General features: G+C 54.8%; 2 protein-coding genes across 2 annotated transcripts in view; both read left to right on the top strand.

The window, feature by feature from the left end:
• The window catches only part of ABLIM2 (actin binding LIM protein family member 2), a 199,445-nt gene that overhangs the window by 145,820 nt on the left and 31,814 nt on the right, over window positions 1–21,811 (top strand). Inside the window, exons 15-16 of the mRNA XM_050792242.1 lie at window positions 7,193–7,245; window positions 8,139–8,280. Of these exons, the coding sequence (XP_050648199.1) occupies window positions 7,193–7,245; window positions 8,139–8,280 (195 nt within the window). The remainder of the gene's footprint in view (window positions 1–7,192; window positions 7,246–8,138; window positions 8,281–21,811) is intronic.
• GRPEL1 (GrpE like 1, mitochondrial) overlaps window positions 7,910–21,811 on the top strand; it is a 972,139-nt gene continuing 958,237 nt past the window's right edge. The window contains exon 1 of the mRNA XM_050792204.1: window positions 7,910–7,913. The gene's annotated coding sequence lies outside the window, so the exon portion shown is untranslated. The remainder of the gene's footprint in view (window positions 7,914–21,811) is intronic.

Genomic DNA, 21,811 nt, shown 5'->3' with positions numbered 1-21,811 from the left:
GAAGTTGCAGTGAGCTGAGATCGCACCACTGCACTCCAGCCTGGGCAACAGAGTAAGACTCCGTCTCAAAAAAAAAAAATAAAGAAAAGAAATCACCTCTTAGATAAGAATAGTAGCTTTACAATAGTCTCGTATCTGATTTGAACTTATAAAATTGAGGAAGTGTAGTCGTGGTTTTATCATCTATTTGCTATATAAAATTTAGGAAAATATGCATAAAAGATGAACAATTCAAAAATAAAAATAAAAAATAAGATAAAATGAATTCATGAAGGAAAAATGATGGTTCCCCAACATTTCCCAGTAAGTTCGACTGTCCAGATGCAGGGACAGTCCTCATAGATCACCAGATTTGCTGTTTCGTTGCTAAGCAGACATGAGCCACCAGATGGCAGTGCAGCTCCCCACTCATCCCTCAACACACACCTCCCACCACTTGCCCGGCAGGTGGGGGCTATCACTCCTGCCCACCCAAAGCTGACTGTGGAAGTGACCCCATGGGGCATGCGTTGTTCCCTGTGTCTTTGTGCCCTGGTTTAAAGCAGGAATTAATCACTCCTTGTGGTGTCTGTCTGGGATTCCAGATTCTAGTGGGGTTGAGTTTCATTTTGGTTTTGGGTCCTTTTTGACCCAAAATGGTGGAGTCTCATTTTGGTTTGGGGACCAGCGGGATGGGGAGGAAAGGCAGCCTGTGTCCAGAGGGAGGATTGCACTGGGAAGTCCCTGCTGAGGCTCCCTAGGGGAGCTAGGGAATAGGAACTCAGCCTCTCCCTAGAGGGTTCCTCATGGCCAATGCATGCCAGGGCTCAGAAGGAACTGTCTGTGTGGTACAAAAGACATGCTAACCTCTCCTTCTGCAGTGCAGAGAACGCAGAGAGGCCATCCTAGAAAGGTGGAAGACGGGCCGGGCGTGGTGGCTCACGCCTGTAATCCCAGCACTTTGGGAGGCCAAGATGAATGGATCACCTGAGGTCAGGCATTTGAGACCAGCCTGGTCAACATGGGGAAACCCCATCTCTACTAAAAATACCAAAATTAGCTGGGTGTGGTAGTGGGCACCTGTAATCCCAGCTACTTGGGAGTCTGAAGTACGAGAATTGCTTGAACCTGGGAGGCGGAGATTGCAGTGAGCTGAGATAGTGCCATTGCACTCTAGCCTGGGTGACAGGAGACTCCATCTGAAAAAAAGAAAAGAAAAGAAAGAAATAAAAGTGGAGGCCGGGCGCGGTGGCTCAAGCCTGTAATCCCAGCACTTTGGGAGGCCGAGACAGGCGGATCACGAGGTCAGGAGATCGAGACCATCCTAGCTAACACGGTGAAACCCCGTCTCTACTAAAAAATACAAAAAACTAGCCGGGCGAGGTGGCTCCAGCTACTCAGGAGGCTGAGGCAGGAGAATGGCATAAACCCAGGAGGCGGAGCTTGCAGTGAGCCGAGATCCGACCACTGCACTCCAGGCTGGGCGACAGAGCAAGACTCTGTCTCAAAAAAAAAAAAAAAAAAAAAGAAATAAAAGTGGAAAAGAGGGAGGCTGGAAGGAGAAAGGGAGGGAGGCAAAGGCATTGGCTGGGGCCGAGATTCCAGGCCCACTTTCCTCATCCTCTGGAGTCTTTTTCCATCCTGACATCAACCAGGGAGCAGAGGTTCTTATTCTGACTCAAGAGAGGAGAAACCCCAGTGTGGAGGGATTTAAGTGACTTTTTCATTAGTTCGTCCAAGGGATGTTTTTCAAGCATCCACCCCACTATGTGCTAGGCTGTGTCCCAGTGCTGGGGATACATGGGTGACCCTGCATTGCCCCTGATCATGTGGAGCTGAGATTCTAGTGGATTTGCGACAGCCAGACAGGTGAGAGGCTAAGCAAGGTTTCTAGTTTCCAGCGCCCATGCTCTGGGCCCCGCCTACACACTCACTCACATACACACACTCACATTCTCTCCCTCCCTCTGCCTCTCTCTCTCCCTCTCAATGTCATTCCGATTCAATGTGAATTGTAGAGATAGAGATAATTCTGAGAAGAACAGAAAAAAATCCTGTTGATGGGTCTACTCCTTGGAGGCTGAGTCTGGAAGACACAGGAGAAGACAAATCCTCAAAACCTCCTGCAGAGCTATTCAAAGTCCCAGGAGTGGAGAGGACGTCCCTCTGGAGAGGACGTCTCCCTCTGGCCTAAGGGATGAAGCCCCAAGCACCTTCCCCAGTTACTATCAGCTCCTTCCCTTGCCAGAGAGAGCACCTGCTGGGGTGCCCCCTGGTCCTGGCTCCTGACTGCCAGAGTCCCAGACTTGCCTCAGGCTCTTGCAATCTCAGGAATGATTCTGCACTGGAGGCAGAGAAAACTGGTGAGGAGCATGGCAGAGACCGCTTGCTGGCTGCAGAGCCTTGGCTGGCACCCCTGGCATGGTGGTGGAACAGCCCCCACACCTCTGCTGGCCCCCTGGACGTGGGCAAGAGATCCTTGGAGGTTAGAGCTGTCAGTGTGTTGATACCAGCAAAGAGGGAGCTGGTAGGGCCCTCCCTTGGAAATACAGGACCCTGTGCCATGCCCATCTCACTCACTTCCTCCGTGCACCTGAGGCTGCAGGTTGGCACGTTGGTCACCGAAGGGAGTGCAGAGACTCATCAGATGCAGCCCTTTCCCGGGAAGCATCTCTTCAGCTGCTCCGTGGGGAAGTGGATTTGTACAAGACACAGGAAGCACAGTTGGTGGCGATGCAGCACTGAGTCTGAAAATTTACACATCTGACATGGAGGACAAAGTGGCTGCAGCTCTGGCCTCAGGGTCAGACAGACAAGGTTCCAATTACCAGCTATGTGGCCTTAGACTCCGGCCCTCAGTCTCCTCATCTGTAAATGAGGTTCATAGCATCTATTATTATCTGTTGACATTCTTTACAAATGTTTACCCAAGGGCCGGGCACAGTGACTCACACCTGTAATCCCAGCACTTTGCGAGGCTGAGGCGGGTGGATCATCTGAGGTCGGGAGTTCAAGACCAGCCTGACCAACATGGCAAAACCCTGTCTCAACTGAAAATACAAAGTTAGCCAGGCATGGTGGCGGGTATCTGTAATCCTAGCTACTCGGGAGGCTGAGGTAGGAGAATCGCTTGAACCCTGGAGACAGAGGCTGCAGTGAGCCAAGATTGTGCCATTGCACTCCAGCCTGGGTGACAGAGTGAGAATCTGTCTCAAAAAAACAAAGGAAAAATGTTTATCCAGACCACAATACAGTGCTTATCTGAGGAGCAGGTATTCAGTAAGTGCTTATCACATGCATGTTCTCAGGGAAGTGCCTCTGTGTTGACTTTGCTCCTCCCATCAAAGCTCTTGTTATGTGTAGAAACCTTCTCATCCACCTCTGCCTCAACGTCACTGGCCTATGAACTTCTGAAAGACAAGGGTCATGTCTGAGTTTTTTTTTTCATCCCGCATTCTTAAGACAGGACAGTGCACAGCAGGTACTCAGCACAGGGAGATGGGGATAAAGGTTGAGGGGCTAAGGGTGAACAGAGGGTAGATGGACTGATCAATGAATTAAGGGCTACCTGTATGAATGGATGCATCAGTGGACAAAGAAATGAAGTGGACAAAGAGAGGAATGGATGAATGGGTGGGTGTGGGTGGGCGGATGGATGGATGGATGGACGGATGAATGGATGGGTAGGTGAGTGAGTAGATAAGCGGAAGCTGGATGAATAAATATCAAAATAAGTGGATGCACAAGTGGATGGATAGATGGATGGATGAGTGGTGGGTGAATGGATGGGTAGATGGATGGTTGGGTGGCTGGAATGGATGGATGGGTGGAAGGATGGGTGGATGGATGGGCAGTGGATGGATAAACGGGTGAGTGGGTGGATGGATGGATTAATAGATGGGTGGATGGGTGGGTGGGTGGATGGATGAATGGATGGATGAGTGAAGGATGAATGGATCAATGGTAAATGGATGAATGGATGGGTTGATAGGTGGGCGGGTGGGTGAACAGATGAATGGACAGATGGATGTATAGGTAGATGGATGGATGGGTAGATAGATGAATAGATGGGTGGATAGGTGGGTGGATGGATAGATGGATGGATGGGTGAAGGATGGGTGGATGGATGGGTGGTGGGTGGCTGGCTGGCTGGCTGGATGAATGGACAGATGGATGTATAGGTGGGTGGATGGGTAGATGGATGAATGAGTCGTTAGATGAATAAATGGGTGGATGGATGTATGAATGGACTAGTGGATGGATGGCTGGATGAATGGACAGATAGTTAAAGGAGTGAGTGGGTGCATGGATAAGTAGGTAAAAGGGTGCATGAATAAGTGTATGGAAAGGAATAAAGGAGTAAGGGATGCACACAGGCTGGCATGGATGTTCAGACATGAATGAATGGTAAGATGGGGTTTGGGAAGGAGGAAAGGCAGAGGCCAGTTCTGTATCTGGAAAAAAATTCGAGGCCTCTTACTTTCATTCAGATGCCTCCAACTGAAGATTCCCCAAGGAACACAGGGAGTAGAAAGTCAGCCTTTGCCAAGAGGGCTCCTCATTGGCAAATGCATTCCAGAACTCAGAAGGAGCGGCCTGTGGGACACAAAAGACACATTAAACTCTCTTTCTCTTATTGTCCTGAGTTGATCTTTTTCTGACATCCCAAAGCAGCATGCTGCAAATTAGCCTCAAAGTTTAGCCTCTTGTTTATTCCTAATTTTTAAAACCTGTAAGCTTAGTTTCCTATTATGTTCCAGCATCCATGCAGGTTATCTCGTGTGATCCTCACAACGTGGAGGGGTGGGCATCCTTCGCCCATTTTACAGATGAGGAAACTGAGGCTCAGAGCTGTTATGGAAGCAAGCCAATAATCCGAAGTGCCAGTTTCCTGTCTTTTCCCACCCAAGCTCCTAGTTCTCAAGAGGTCATCTGTTCTGTGGGTTAGCAAACTGGTTTTGAAAAAGCCCTTGGTACAAGTCTGGTTAAACTGTGCACATCTGGAGGAGCTGGCAGTGTTTGCAGAGGAAACTTGCTAAATCTTGGCAGAGCCTCCCTCTCTCAGATGGCGGGGCTGTTTTTGAGACCTGAGATGGCTTTTCAGCCAGAATGTGTCTGCTCAACCCATCTTCCATGGCCGAGGAAAGTCCCGGAAGCCAGGCTGGCCTCTGGGGACCCAGGCCTGAATTCCAAGGGCTGGGATTTCAAGTCCCCAAGGGCCCTTCAGCTGGAGCGACTTAATTGTCCATGCACGTGCAGATTATTCCAAGAGTGGTGATCCACTTTCCAGCCTCCTGGCTTTTCAGGAAACGGTGCATTTATTTTTGCCAGCCGACTCAGCCCCAGGGCCCTTCTCTGGCTTGGACAATGGCTGTGCTCGTAGAACTCCAAGTAGCCCCTGGCCTGCCTTCTCCCCGGGACTTGCTGGGCAGCTGCCAAGAGTCATGGCTGATGTATGGCCGCACACTCAAGGGCTCCGCTGCCGGGCGACGGCTGTTGTCTGGGCAACAGGAGAGTCCAGCTGCGGGCATGCGTCCCCCGGAGCTCCCTGGCCCCTCTGCCTCTCCATGAAGTGCTTCTTGAGCAGGCTTGGCGTTGATTTGCCTCTGTGAGTGGGGAGAGCAGGGCTTTGTATTTTCATGCTGAAAATCACTGTCTCTCCTGGAAGAAGGAGAAACAGGTAGCCGTTGAGAGTTACGAGATGTCAGTGTATTCGGAACGGAACTGCTTAGTCTTCAATTTTGGCCTTATCTTGTCAAGGTCCTGTAGCCCAATCCCAAATTTCCAAGCTCTCTGGCCTGGTATCAGTCTTGTCCTTGGTGGTGCAGGAGGCAGGGTACGCCAACAGACAGACGGGCCCGAGCCTGCCGCCCGCTGCAGGTAAGAAGCCCACCTCGGCGTGTCCTTCCTGAGGCCTGGGTCTTCGTGGCGGGCTGGGGACGGAGACGGGTTTTTGTGTAATTGTTCAGTGCATGGGGTCAGTGTTTCTGTAGGGGATACACACAAGGTGTGGGTCTTTACGTACTAAACTGGATGCCGAGAAATGTCAGCATGGCCTTGTGTGATGTATTTGCTCATTCTTGGCTGGCGACGTCAGCCCAGCTGGGTGACAACCCCCCAACAAAAGGCGAATGGAAAATCCAGATGCCTCGTTGCTCAGCTCCAGATGGTATTCTTGGTAAAGGAACTGTTGCAAAATGGACTTTTGCTTGTTCTATTTCACTGAGTCCATTTCTGGTTGCATTTTGTAATTTTGTCATTTCCTGACTGCTCTTCGTGGACGTCTTCCAGTAGCAGAACCTCGTCGCCGTCTTGCAGTTTGCCAGCAGCAGTTAGCCGGGTGGGGCAGACAGGGAAGGACTTTGGACTCAGAAGGACTGGGCTCATGTCGGCCTCTGCCGCCCACTCACCAGTGACCTTGGGCGAGGTACACCATGTCCCTGAGCTGCAGTCTCCCGATCTGTGAAATGGCGCGAAGCCCCTTCCTGCGGGGGTGGGTGGGGTAGTCAGTGGTGTATCCAGAGCCCCTCGCCCAGGTCAGACACGTAGGCCTCCCCGACTGAGACCTTGTGTCACGTGGGAGGTTTTTAAAATGTGTGTTCTCAAAAGGCCAAGTGGGCCAGGTGCGGTGGCTCATGCCTGTAATCCCAGCAGTTTGGTAGGCTGAGGCATGTGGATTACTTGAGGTCAAGAGTTCAAGACCAGCCTGGCCAACATGGCAAAACCCCGTCTCTTCCAAAAATATAAAACTTAGCCAGGTGTGGTGGTACACACCTGTAATCCCAGCTACCGGCTCGCCGAGGCGAGAAAATCACTTGAACCCGGGAGGCGGAGCTTGCAGTGAGCCAAGCTCACACCACTGCACTCCAGCCTGGGTGACAGAGCGAGACTCCATCTCAAAAAAACAAAACAAAACAAAATCAAAAGACTAAGCGACTACATCTGAAAACGTGACTCTACTCTGTGTGAGTGTCTGGCTAGAACTGAAATCCGGCCTCACTTCACACCCCTGCCGCTGATGCTCCCGGGTACATGATCCCTGGGAGCTTCCTCCAGCTCACCTTGTTCCTTGTCCCTTGAAAGGCACTCGGACTACTGACCTTCTCTTTGATTGATTTTTCATTTTTGAGCATAACTGTAACATGGGAAACGGTGAGGCAGAAACCCGCAATCAATGGTGTGTTGCCTTTACAAATGGATTTTTGCCTTCCAGCTGCCAGGCGATCGGATGGGGAGGACGGAAGCTTCGACCAGGATAACAGGAAGGTAATGCCAGGGAGCAGATCTGGCTTAGAAGGCTTAGAACAGCCTTGCTCAGAAAGAAATCGGTTTTGTGAGGGCTTCTCCAACTGAGACTTCGAATCTTTCTCTTACATTCTTTTCCTTAGGGGCCCTGCAAGGCCAAAGGTAGGAGGCCTTCCATCAGTTTCCTTCCTACATTTAGGATGCACACGTCTCCTACCAATGTCCTGGGTATATGCCCGTGTGACTTGGTTACGGTTCTGTGACTGAAGAGATGTGTGCTGTGAAAGAGAAATAAATCCAAGTGCATCCCTGGGGCATCCATTATTCTAGAATAGGTTCAGCAGACCTTTTTCATAAAGGGCCAGACAGTAAGTACTTTAGGCTTTGCGGGCTGCACCATGTCTAATGCAGCTACCGAACTCTGTGAACGCAGCCGGAGCCGAGGCACGAACAGGCATCTCTGTGTTCCAACAGCACGCTCGTGACAAAAGCAGGCTGCAGGCTGGGCTTGGCACTTGGGCTGAGTTCAGTGTCCCTGGCTCCCTTCACCTGTGCTAGGGCTGGAAATCAGGGCTGTGTGTGGGCAGAGCCCGAGGCTGGACTTGGACAGCATCCCTTATCCTCCCCGTGCGGAGCCCCGTGGGCCCCTGGCCTCCGAGAGCCTCAATGTCTGTGTCCATAAGAGGGGGCAGCTCCATTTCCCCCAGAGGCTCCGTGTACCTGGATAGCGTCTGGATAGGTCTCACTAAATGGCGAGATTTTTATTGGAAGCTGTGTTTCTCACATAATGAGTTTTCTCACAGCGGGGTCAGTTCGGATGTTAGAAGTAAGGAAGTGACAAGAACGGTCCGGTGAGATGTGCCCACCGTTGCAGATGACCTTGAAATTCGCATGACTTTGTTTTTTACCTTCAGCAGAAGAGCAGCTGGCTGATGCTCAAGGGAGACGCAGACACGAGGACCAACTCTCCAGACCTGGACACCCAGTCCTTGTCCCACAGCAGCGGGACCGACAGAGACCTTCTCCAAAGGATGCCAGGGGACAGCTTTCACTCACGTGAGTGGTTCTTTTGAAGAAGGAGCTGCGATGTGCACAAAAGGCCTCGCAGCACATGGGGTCCCATAACTCAGAGCAATCCCCCCAAATCTAAGCCTTGCCTGTTAAAAAGCGGAAGAGCAAGCCCACAAATCTAAGGGCTGACCGGATGGGAAAGTGGCGCTTTTGCAGTTTGCCGGCTTCCCAAGAACTGTCCCCGAGCCAGTGTGCTAATGAGGGCCACGCCTGCATGTCCCCTCACAGATCTCCAGGGCCTGCAAGAATGCTGAAACCCAGATCTGCTCCTGGGCTGTTGAGGAGAAAGGTCTCTGGGCTGCCGGGTGGAAGTCAGGGCCTGTTCCCCCCAGAGCAGCCGTGGGCATGGTCCGGCTGATGAGTGCAGACTTGGAGTTGGTGACGGCACCATCCCTGTCCCCTGTGACTCATCCTGAACAAGGCACGGCCTCAGGCTTCATAGAGAGACAGTGATGGCGTCTGCCTGACCCTAGGGGTGTTATGAAGACTGAATCAGGAGTGATGTTCAAATGTAGAGAAAACTCCAGATAATGCTGTTTGTTTCCAGCCACTGTAAATCATAGGTGAAAACCAGTAGCAAGCATGGCCAGACTCACTCAGCACCTCCCAGAAGTGGCCTGCGGGTCTCAGCTGGGCTGGGGGCAGTTTTTATGGGCAAGGCTTGGGTTTAGCTCGGAAGCAGGGGCTGGAAGAGGATGGAGGGGGGTGTGAGAGCAGAAGAAAAACCTGACTTTGCAGTGAGGCAGTCCCAAGTTCAAATCTGAGCTCACCACTGACAGGGGCCAGGTGTTAGGAGACTGGAACTGGGTATGTGTGTGGCGTTTGGCCGGCCATAGTAGCTGCTCAGTAAACAGAAACTGTTTCTCATCCTCATCCTCATCCTCATGCCTGCAAACTGTAAACCGTCTTACTTAACAACAAAAGTAGAAAAGTGTTTCAATGTGACGGGAAAGAGTGAAGATACAGAAGCTTGGAAACGATCATGTGTTAAAGAATCACTTTAAACAAAGGAAGGTGTGTTGCTTGTGTATGATCTCTGTAAGCAGATGTCCGTGCACGCCTCGGGCCTCTGCCCCCGCCTGGGGTGCAGCTTTGTAAATACCAGGATCCCAGAGGTCAGGCACAAGGTTGACGTTGCCATGGGAAAACCACCCCACAAAAAACTCCCCCAGAGGGAGAGGGGTTCGCCCCAGATAGCAGCGTGCTCCTTCTGGAGGAATTGCTCATCTCATCTTCAGGCGGGGCAAGGGGGCTGTGGGGCTGATCCTCGTGCGCCTGCCTGTGCCCCCATGGGGGGCTGCATGCCAGTCCTCTGGTCCCTCTCTCTCAGATCCCAGGAATCCCTGCCCCCAGCTGGTGCAGCACCTGCCTGCGGGCCAGGGAACATTGGACTGGCTCGTGGTCCCTCTGCCCTCTGCACTCACGTGTCAGATGCCGTTGTGTTTGGAGGAGGAGAACTCCTCTTGCACCCCAGCACGCTCGCCACCAGCTTCCCCAGCACCCTCCCCACCTTGCTCAGTGTCCCAGCATCAAGGCATTTGCCCTGGGAACCAGGAAATCAGTGTTTGGGGATCTCAAGGTGGCATCGTTCAGCTGAGTTCAGTCCCTCCCTTGCCAGGTGGCTGGCAGAACTCTGCAAGGCTGGGGCCATACTGATGGCCTCCCCCACTGGATAAACTTCCCACAGACTCTTCGGGGAGGCCAACTACTGTCCCCAGAATTCCCACTGACGTTTGTGGCCTGCCTGGGACTCAGGACTAAGAGAGGAGCGGGGGTGCTGTGTGGGAGAAGCCGGACTAGAGATGGGCTGCCCCTTGTGACCCCTGTACCCCTGATATGCTGTGTGACCTGCACAGGTGGCCTTCACCTCGTGCGCTGCTTCCTCATTTGAAAATGCCAGAATGTAGGTGCCCTGGAGTTGCCCCAGGAGCACACAAGCCTGGTGGGTGGCCGGCCCTGCGAGGCCCGGAGGCCATGACAGGTGTGTGGGTGGGCTGGTCACTCAGTGGCAAGGGCTTGTGTGTCAGCCCCGCCTCTTGCCGTCATATTCTTCTCCCAGGCTGCCTGTGCAGACATACGCAGGCTGCAGCTGCCTCCACCCTGGCGTACTGGGTCTGCAGGACTCCGATGGCCCGCGCCGCACTCGTGAATTCCCCGGGGAGATTCTGCTCCAGCACAGACATGCTTGTCCTTCCCCTGGCCGTGCCTGCTTGTGAGGATGTGGCTATGATGCTGTCCTTCCTTCGCTTCCTCCTGGTGTTTTAATGTCACTTCCTCTGAGCAGGAAACCCGCTGTGTCTAACCATTCTGATTGTGCCTTTATTTCTGTCCCGATGGCATTGCCTTGTTTCCCAATTTGCATGGAAATGGCAGCGAGGACCCAGGCTGCCGGCTGAGCCTGGATCAGGTGAGCCTTGCCGTCTGCGGCCTCCTGAGGAATCCAGGCGGGAAGGGGAGCACACGGAGACTGACAGCCAGCCACCCTTTTCTCTCGGGGTTCTTTTGATTATCACCAAGTAGCCCCCAGACCTGAGTCCATGAGCACCAGTTCCATTTGCACACAACTTTTACTGAACAAAGCGTTTGCACACAGCAAGGCACGCCACCTGCACCCCGGGACGTCCATCTGTAGCGCGCCCAAGGAAGGTAGGATTGTGACACCCAACACAGTGGGCACTCAATAAATGTCTGTTGAATTGAAATGCGTTACATTCAACGGGTATTTATTGAGCACCCACTCTGTGCCAGACGCTGAGCAGGGCGCCGAGGGGGACAGAGAAGACGAGAACAGCCCCTGACCTGGAGAAGCGTGCAGGGAGCTGGCAGAGGCAGAGACGCCGACAGAGCGAGTGCACGCGCATCCCGCCGCCGCCTGCCCGCCGGGCACCTCTGTGGCCTCGCAAGCGCCCGGTCACAAACTCATCTCACCCACACCACCATCTGCACATCTCACCCAAGGCTGAATTCATCATTCAGACCTTCATCCATCCCTCCACCAGATACTTACTGAGCACCTACTATGTGCTGGACATGGTGCTAGGCAGTGGAGAGGCAGTGGTGAGCATGGCCCAGTCCCCGTTCCCCAGCAGGGAAGCCAGAGGACTCTATGGCGGTGACAAACCAGGGAGCCATCCCCATCCCATTAGTTCCCAGCAGGCACTGCCACCTCTCCAAAGAGGGCATCATATTGAAATCTACATTTTACTATTGACTACTTTTCTGTTCCTGTTTATATTACACATAGTGCATTATCTGGACTATGTGCAGAGTAGTTTATATTATGAGTGCACCTGATTTCTACACAGGAAGGGAGGCTATTGAATTTCTGTTGTGACATGTTTTCTAGGACAAGGCTCGCTGCCCTGGGGGAGAAACACAAGGTGGTATGGACTCTGCGTCCCCAGCAGTCAGGCCTGCTACTGCTTGGGGTCCCACATTCCTAGCCCCTTGAGTCCCCATCCTCTCTTTTGAGGTCTCCCACATCCCGCCCTCGAAGGTCAGAGGCGTATGAGCATAATACAAGTCCCCTGGGCAGCTCGAGGCACTGCCCAGAGGACTCAGTGGTCCCTAGAAAGGACCCAGCACTTCCAAAGGGACTAAGACCCTTTCCTCAAACCCCAGCACATGAGGCACGTGTGAGAGGTGGGAGGATGGGAGCCAAGGGTGGTCTGGCCAGGCTGGAGAGGGGGTGAGGAGAGCTCTGAGTTAACCTCCGCGGCAACACAGGGAAGGTCCCATTTGGGGGCGCTTCACCCCCAACCTACCTGTGGCTTGGCATTTTTCTGTCACCTTCTGTGTGTCCTCTCACTGTGGGACCTGGCAGAGTCCTGTGTCTGGTGGGTTGTGTTTGTCTCTGCTTGTCTCCCCACTGCCAGGTCTCGGAGCCTGTTGGGAGGGAGGGTTAGGAGACAGCGCCCCTGCTGCAGCTTTTCTGTTCCTGGGAGCAGAAGGGAAGGCGGTGGGTGGGGGCTGGGGCATCAGTGGCCTTCCTCCTTTCTCCTTTTACTCCTCTGGAGCTACAAGGTGGGGCAGAAGAGCTCTTCTCACGTCCCTTAGTCCGTGGTCGAAGGAAGAGGCTCCCTGACGTGCTACTGTCAATCTCGCGAGGGTATCTGGTGGGAAGGGCAGGGCACCTGGCTCAGGCTTAGAGACGTGAGACCCCCTAGGGGTGGAATTCGCAGACATCAGAACTGGAACAAGAGGGTCAGGCACAGTGGCTCACACCTGTAATCCCAGCACTTTGGGAGGCCGAGGCGGGCGGATCATGAGGATGCCTGTAATCCCAGCTACTTGGGAGGCTGAGGCAGGAGAACAGCTTGAACCCAGGAGGCAGAGGTTACAGTGAGCCAAGATTGTGCCATTGCACTCCAGCCTGGGCAACAGAGTGAGACTCCATCTGAAAAAAAAAAAAAACGGGCCGGGCGCGGTGGCCAAAGCCTGTAATCCCAGCACTTTGGGAGGCCGAGGCGGGCGGATCACGAGGTCAGGAGATCAAGACCATCCTGGCTAACACGGTGAAACCCCGTCTCTACTAAAAAATACAAAAAACTAGCCGGGCGAGGTGGCGGATGCCTGTAGTCCCAGCTACTCGGGAGGCTGAGGCAGGAGAATGGCGTAAACCCGGGAGGCGGAGCTTGCAGTGAGCTGAGATCCGGCCACTGCACTCCAGCCTGGGCGACAGAGCGAGACTCCGTCTCAAAAAAAAAAAAAAAAAAAAAAAAAACTGGAAGAAGAGCATAGCGGCCCATAGACAGTGGGTGGGAGCTGCCAGTGAACAGATGCAGGCAGTCCCCAACTTCTGATGTGGGACTGTGTGACTTTCCGCTGGCGTGAAAGCAATGTACATTGGGTAGAAAATGTACCTCCAGTACCCACACACCCTCCAGTGCCCATACACCCTCCAGTACCCACACACCCTCCAGTGCCCACACACCCTCCAGTACGCACACACCCTCCAGTGCCCACACCCTCCACTACACACACACCCTCCAGTACCCACACACCCTCCAGTGCCCATACACCCTCCAGTACCCACACACCCTCCAGTGCCCACACACCCTCCAGTACGCACACACCCTCCAGTGCCCACACCCTCCACTACACACACACCCTCCAGTGCCCACACACCCTCCAGTACGCACACACCCTCCAGTGCCCACACACCCTCCAGTGCCCACACACCCTCCAGTACGCACACACACCCTCCAGTACCCATACACCCTCCAGTACGCACACACCCTCCAGTGCCCACACACCCTCCAGTGCCCACACACCCTCCAGTGCCCACACACCCTCCAGTGCCCACACACCCTCCAGTACGCACACACACCCTCCAGTACCCACACACCCTCCAGTACGCACACACCCTCCAGTACCCACACACCCTCCAGTGCGCACACACCCTCCAGTACCCACACACCCTCCAGTACCCACACACCCTCCAGTACCCACACACCCTCCAGTACCCACACACCCTCCACTACACACACACCCTCCAGTACCCACACACCCTCCACTACACACACACCCTCCAGTGCCCACACACCCTCCAGTACGCACACACCCTCCAGTGCCACACACACCCTCCAGTGCCCACACACCCTCCAGTACCCACACACCCTCCACTACACACACACCCTCCAGTGCCCACACACCCTCCAGTACCCACACACCCTCCAGTACCCACACACCCTCCAGTGCCCACACACCCTCCAGTGCCCACACACTCTCCAGTGCACCACCTCTCCAGTGCCCACACCCTCCAGTACCCACACACCCTCCAGTACCCACACACCCTCCAGTGCCCACACACCCTCCAGTGCCCACACACTCTCCAGTGCCCACACACCCTCCAGTACCCACACACCCTCCAGTGCCCACACACCCTCCAGTGCCCACACACCCTCCAGTGCCCACACACCCTCCAGTACCCACACACCCTCCAGTGCCCACACACCCTCCAGTGCCCACACACCCTCCAGTACCCACACACCCTCCAGTGCCCACACACCCACTCTGTTTCTCACTCTCAGTGCAGCATTAAGCGGATGACACGAGACTGCCAGCCCTCTATGCTGCGCCAGGCTGTGTGTGCGCTAGATGACTTGGCCGAAGGCTAATGCAGGTTTCTGAGCATGTTTAAGGCAGGCTGGGCTAAGCCATGATGTTTGCTAGGCTAGGTGCATTCAATGCGTTTTCGACTTATGGTCTTTTCATCTTACTGGGTTTATGGGATGTGATGAGCCCGTGGTGAGCCAAGGGGCATCTCTCTGTATTTCATGAGTGCTTGGTGTGTTCTGGTGCTGTCCTGGGTGCTGGGGACAGAGCAGAGGCCAAAACAGACAAAGTTCCCTGTCTGTGGAGCTGACATTCTACTGGGGGCTGCGAGACAGACAGAAACAAGCTGAAAGTGAGTTAATCAATGCCCTGTTCTAAGAGGGCTAGAGAGGGCTGGGGGAAGGGTGCGCTTTCAAATGCAATAAGTAGTCAGGGCAGAGAGATGGTGCCTGGCACGGCTTGAAGCGGGTGTAGCCTTGAATAGGGCCGATGTATGGGGGAGCGCATTCCATCTCCCCCAGGATGGAGGCCGGGCCGTGGGCTAGAAGAACAGTGAGGGCCATGCATCGGGTCACAGAGCAATTTGTGCGCCCTTGAGAGGACCAGGCCTGGCCTGACTCAGGGTTTAAGCAGCACAGACAGCCTATAGGCAGGTCTGGAGGCAGGAGCAGGGCATCCTTGGGAAACCGAGACAGTAAGGGTGGCGGGGGTGGGACTCGCCAGAAGCTGGTGGAAGCAGGCTGAGGTCCAGTCAGGAAAAGTCTGGAGTGCAGTGCCAGGGAGGGGGACGCTGGCACGACACGAGTGTGAGAGGAGATGTTGCATTTTCTGTGTTTAAAACATCAGAAGGCAGCTGCACACACAGTGGACTACAGGCTGCTCAGCCAGGGCAAGAGGAATTGTGGCACCCACAAAAGCATCTGGGGCCCTGAAAGGATCTCACTGGCAGGGCCCGCATGGGGGCAGCTCAGGAACCACTGGGTGCGGGAGTGACGGAATCAAAGAAGACACTGGGTTGGCTCTGGCACAGGCCGGCAGAGGCCACCTTTACTCAGAGATGGGATGGGAACAGATGCATGTCTTCACGTTGGCTGGGAGAACCTGAGACGTCCAGGGAGGTTGCCAGCGGGCAGATGGAGCTCAGAGGAGAGGTCCAGGCTGGAGGCAGAGACTGAGGGTCCCTGCCTCCCAGATAGGACTGGAACCACGGGAGCTGGTAGCCCCAGCCACTGTGACTGTGAGCGCGTGGCTGTGTCCTGAGTGTGTGTTCCTTTCTAAAAAGGGTCTGAGACCCAAATAAGGTGTGATCTCCTGCCTGGCCCCCGGCCTACTCCTTGTCTGCATCCTCCCATCTCCCCATCTCAGCAAAATGCTGGGAGGAGACAGAGAAGAAGAGAAAGAGAGAAAGAGAACAAGCACATGTGTGTGCTGACAAGCGGGCAGGTGGGAAGGTACCATCGCCGGGCAGGAGACTCCACGGAGGAAGTGGGGAGGAGTGCCCAGGAGGGAGAAAGCCAGGAGAAGGAGTGGGCCAGGGAAGCAGGGAAGGGGGTGGCCAACAGGGCCGATCCTAGGGAAAGGGCGTGGAGGGACAGCCCAGGGAGAGCTGGGGCTCAGGCGTGGCCACCTTGGCATCCAGCTGGTGGCCGGAGGGCCCTTGGTACAGAGGCTATTAGGGAGGAGTGGCCAGCTGGGCCACAGTGATGGCCTATCTGGAAGGCCTGGCCTCCCGCTGGGTGGGCAGAGTGCTCTCTGACCCCCAGAGAGAGCAGAGGGAGGTCCAGAGGTCAGGGAGAGGACCCCAGCCCAGGAAAAGATGCTATAGCTGGAGGTATACACCACCCTGAGGACAGTGGCCCCAGGCAGAGCATGCTGGGTTCTGGAGCCCCAGGGAGCAGCCGCTGCCGTCGGGTTGGCTGGAGACTAGCTTTCAGCTGGAATCCCCGTGCCTCCCCGTGCCCAGCAGGCTTACCCATGCCTAGGGACTGGACAGGTGTGGCCTCCCAGTTCTGCGGGTAGCAGCACAGGCCTGGGTGGCACCCTGTGTCCCTTTGGGAGCTTATGTTATCTCACAGCCACAGCCACAGGGCCTCCTCTGTCCTCCTCCAATGGTGCCTGGGCTCTGGAGAGCCCCATCCCACACCAGAAGCTCTGCCTCCCTCACCAGTCCAGCTGGACAGGCCTCTCCTTCACCACCGCTCAGGGATGAGGGGTGCCTGCCTTCCTCAGATGGAGACACCAAGGCTCAGAGAGGGGACCCGAACCTGTGCAGCGCCACAGCCTCCAGACCTCCTGCCCAGGCACCTGGGAGCGGATGGGAGCTGCCCAAGCGAGGGGCTCATGGGTCAGGTGTCCACAAAGCAGACCCAGACGCTGTGTAAGTCACAGTCCTCTGCTCACAAGATGCCCAGCCTTGAATGTCCAGCAGTGACTTTGACCTCTGATGAGCCAGCCTGGAAGAGGGCGGACCCGCAGAGAACAGGCTCAGGGCCCTGGAGCACGGATCTGTCACCTGTGTGCTTTTCTCCCCGTGGACCCTTAGTGCCTGGGAGCAGTGTGAGTCCCGTGCCTCCCGTTCCCAGGCAGCGGCCTCACCATCCGTGCCTGTGGTTGGCCGCGTCTTCCCAAAGGCTCCGGGGACAGCTCCCCGAGCAGCAGCCGCCCTTCCTGGGACCCAGCGTTGGTTCTGTGGGGTGGGGGACATGAAGGTGGCCACCCTGAATACAAAGCCACAGAACCGGCCAGAAGAGCACATGAGGGGGCCTCAGAGAGCGCTGCCTGAGGGCGCTGGTCCACCCACGGTTCAATCCCAGCCCGTCCCTTGCTGTGTGACCTTGGGCGCTGCCTGAGGGCGCTGGTCCACCCACGATTCAATCCCAGCCCGTCCCTTGCTGTGTGACCTTGGGCGCTGCCTGAGGGCGCTGGTCCACCCACGATTCAATCCCAGCCCGTCCCTTGCTGTGTGACCTTGGGTACAAGAGAAACCTCTCTGAGTTTGAAGTTCCCTCATCTGTAAGAACAGGGATGATCCAGTCCTGCCAGGGAGCATGTGGGGGTTGAGGAGCTTGCACGTGAGCACACGGGGATCCTGTGGGCTGACCCCGAGGGATGTTGAGGCTCAGCACCTCCAAGTTCACAAGCCAGGCCATGGCAAGCCCTCTGTGGTCATCTTGGGCCCGTCTCACTTGCTTCTGAAGTCCACAGTCAGACCAGCCAAGGGGCCTCTTGTTCACCACTGCTCAGGGATGAAGGGTGCCCGCCTTCCTCAGATGGAGACACCAAGACTCATAGAGGGGACCCGAACCTGTGCAGTGCCACAGCCTCCAAGCCTCCTGCCCGTGCACATGGGAGCTGCCCAAGCAAGTGGCTCACAGGTCAGGTGTCCGCAAAGCAGACCCAGACGCCGTGTGAGCCACAGTCCTCTGCCCACAAGATGCCCGGCCTTGAATGTCCAGCGGTGACTTTGACTTCTGATGAGCCAGCCTGGAAGAGGACAGACCCGTGGAGAAGAGGCTCAGGGCCCTAGGAGCAGGCCTGGTGGATGCTGAGGGCAAGGTGGCCATGGCAGGCTTCACAGAGGGGAGGCAGCGGGGAGCCTGGTTAGGCTGAGCTTGGGCATGGAGCGGGTGGGCATCCAGTGCCTGCAGGGCCTCATGTAACTGGCATCAGGACTACCCAGTTGCCACCACGCGCCTGGCCCCCTACCTGCCTTCTCCGTGTGGGTGTCTCTCTGTAATACACACACCCCGCCTCTTGAAAGCTGTCTGCCTCCATCTGACACGCATTAGACCCACATGTCTGCAAACCCACACCAGGGCACACTGGCTTGGGAGAAGATGGGGTTACTGGTTCCTGAAGCTGGGAGCCCTCCTCATCTCAGCCTCTCTAGTCAGTAACTGACCTTGAGCAGGTCACTTGATATCATTAGGTGTCAACTTTCTCATCTGTAAAATGGGTTCATGTTTAGTGTGTAGGCTGGTGAGAGTCAAGTGAAATCTCTGAATACATAAAGGGACTTTTTAAACCAGTGATTCTTGGCTGGGTGCAGTGGCTCACGCCTGTAATCCCAGCATTTTGGGAGGCTAAGGCAGGCAGATCACCTGAGGTCAGGAGTTCGAGATCAGCCTGACCGACATGGAGAAACCTTGTCTCTACTAAAAATACAAAATTAGCCGGGCCTGATGGCACACGCCTCTAATCCCAGCTACTCAGGAGGCTGAGGCAGGAGAATCGCTTGAACCCAGGAGGTTGCAGTGAGCCAAGACCACGCCATTGCACTCCAGCCTGGGGAACAAGAACAAAACTCCGTCTCAAACTATTAAATAAATAAACAAGTGATTCTCAGCGCTGGCTGTGCAAAGGATCCCTGGACCTTTAAAATGTGTGGATTGCTCGTCCTCCCCAAGAGAGGCCAACTTCAGGAGCCCAGACAGCAGCCCAGGGGGTGAGATAGCGTCATCTCGTTTCTCCCTGTTCTTCTCTGCTACCTACAACTAAAGAGACCTGGAAATGATACGGCAAATGGTTGGTCATAGGAGAACTCTAAAGGTGGGAACAGCAAAGTGGCCTGGCGAGGCAGCCTCAGGACCTCGGGGAACAGCAGCCCTGCATGCCCACTCCCACCGCCACCCAGCGGCAGGAGGTGGCCCAGGCCCGCAGCCTCCCAGCCTCCCATGCAGTGGCAGAAGGTGGCGATGCAGGTGCTTTCCTCCCGCAGCCACACTAGTAGATGGGCAGGTGGCCAGCAGGCACCCCGCAGTCCTGAGAATGAACCCAGGGACACGGTCTCTACCCATGGCAGGCATCTCCCACCCCCACCCGGTGACACAGGACACCCCAAGAAGGGCATTTTATCCCCACGGGCAGCACCAGCAGGGACCAAGTGGGCGGACCGGCAGCTCCAGCTGAATCTAGCAGACCAGAATAGCACTTCAGCAAGCATTCTGAAAAGCAAATTGTCGTTGGAACCAGAGCCTCCAAAAGACCAGGCCGTACACACGAAACCTAAACAGGGTGACAGCCTGCTCAAATAGAGGATTTAACACTTAACAAGATCAGTCTCCTAACATAATATCCAAAATGCCCAGGATACTGTAGAAAAATTACCCATCACACCAAGAACCCCAAAGATCAATGATTTGAATGAAAAAAGACAGCAGAAGGCCAGGCGTGGTGGCTCAAGCCTGTAATCCCAGCACTTTGGGAGGCCAAGGCGGGCGGATCACGAGGTCAGGAGATCAAGACCATCCTGGTCAACATGGTGAAACCCCGTCTCTACTAAAAACACAAAAATTAGCTGGACATGGTGGCGGGCACCTGTAGTCCCAGCTACTCAGGAGGCTGAGGCAGGAGAATCGCCTGAACCTGGGAGATGGAGGTTGCAGTGAGCTGAGATCGCGCCACTGTACTCCAGCCTGGGCGACAGAGCAAGACTCCGTCTCAAAAAAAATAAATATATAAAAAATAATGGCTGAAAACGTAACAATTTTGGCAAAAGAAAGAGACATAAACCTACAAGTTCTAGGCCGGGCGCGGTGGGTCACGCCTGTAATCCCAGCACTTTGGGAGGCCGAGACGGGCGGATCACGAGGTCAGGAGATCGAGACCATCCTGGCGAACACGGTGAAACCCCGTCTCTACTAAAAATACAAAAAACTAGCCGGGCGAGGTGGCGGGCGCCTGTAGTCCCAGCTACTCGGAGGCTGAGGCAGGAGAATGGCGTAAACCCGGGAGGCGGAGCTTGCAGTGAGCCGAGATTGTGCCACTGCACTCCAGCCTGGGCGACACAGCGAGACTCCGTCTCAAAAAAAAAAAAAAAAAAAACCTACAAGTTCCAGAAACCAAGTGAGTCCCAAAGAAAGGATAAACCCCAAAAATCTGCACCAAGACATATCATAATTAAATTTCTGAAAATTAAGGATAAAAAAATGTTGAAAGCAACCAGAGAGAAGAAACAGAGGGGAAACACCAATTCGAGATTTCTCATCAGAAACCACAGAGGCCAGCAGGAAGTGCCCTGACATCTTTCACGTGCTGAAACAGCACGTGAAACATGTGGTGTCCGCATGAATCCTGTGTTCAGTGAAATATCCTACAGACCTACCCCTGAGGAATCTTCTCCAAACAGAAAGGAAATGATAATAGAAGGCTTGGAACTTCAGAAAGGAAAGAAGAACATTGGAATAGGTAAAACCGGGGACAAAGCGTGATAGACAGCCCTCTTCTTGGAAAGAATCATATTCTTACATCACATTGGATGGTTGAAGCAAAACTTCTAGAACCATCTGATACGGGTGCTCAAAGGAAATAAAAGACCTCCCTGAGACAGTTGTAGTCAAAGTGGGGAGGATAACACAGGCTTCGTGGACGAAAGGTTTCCACCTGCGTGTGAAGCGGTTAAAAGTCAAGACCCGTTGGCAGCAGCCTGGGCACTGGGAACCTCACACGCTGTCCAGGTGACTCCAGGGGCAGGCAGGTGGAGGCCCTCAGGCTTAAGAGGGGTGCAGGACACCACCGAGGGTTTTCTCTGTTCTCGAGGCGGTAGGCCAGTGTGCATCAGAATGGTCTGGAAGCCTTGTAAAAACACAGATCCCTGGACCCCAGCCCCAGAATTCTGACACAGGAGGTCTGGGGTGGGGCCCAATAATTTGCACTTTTGACAAGTTCCCTGGCAAGGTTGGGGCTGTTAGCTGGGGATGCCAATTTGAGAACCACCCCTGTGGCACCTTTGCTGATAAGGACCTCCCGCTGAGCTGGAGGTGCCCTCGGGATCCCAGAGCATGCCGGGCTCTGGGCATAAAGGAGGAGGCAGGTGTCTCCTGGAGGAACCCCAGGACTGCAAGGCAGGCGGCCTCGTCCGGCGTCCCAGTGCTGCCGCTACCTGGCTGGGTGACCTCAGGCAGGTTCCTGCACGTCTCTGGGCCCTGACTCCCCTTCTGTACATGAGAAGAGCTGGCCTTTTACCTGGGGGTGCCTCAGAGGGGCTGGGAGGGGGAGGAATAGCCCCAAAGGTCTGGCCCCCACCCCTCTCCCCACGTCTGTCTTCCTGGCTCCTCATTTGCCTGTTTTGCATATCAGCGTTCACATAAAAGCTCGCATGTCGAGGGAGTTCCTCTGCTAAGATAAGTTTGAGGACCTTGATCTTGATGTTTAAAAGGCCTTCCTGACCCACATGTGGAACCTTTCCACTGGCCACCCTGTTGCAAACAAGTCCCCAGCTGAGGCTCCTCCCATAGGCTTCTCTGTGTCCCCATATGACCTTCATGGAATTTCTTCCCTGTCCTCATTGAGTCCGTGAGGAACCCCCAAATGAAACCCCTGGGAGAAGCATCCTTTGCTCAGAAATGAGGTCCCTGGAGTGGGCGGGTGGGCGGTTCTGTGCACAGAACCTGCCTTGCCCCTGGAGGCACGGTCCTTGCGAAAGACGTGCAGCCTTGTGAGCACTGAAGGATGTGAGCCG

Source organism: Macaca thibetana, chromosome 5 (genome assembly GCF_024542745.1).
Source record: "Macaca thibetana thibetana isolate TM-01 chromosome 5, ASM2454274v1, whole genome shotgun sequence".
NCBI lineage: Eukaryota > Metazoa > Chordata > Mammalia > Primates > Cercopithecidae > Macaca > Macaca thibetana.
This window is presented reverse-complemented; position numbering and strand designations above follow the sequence as displayed.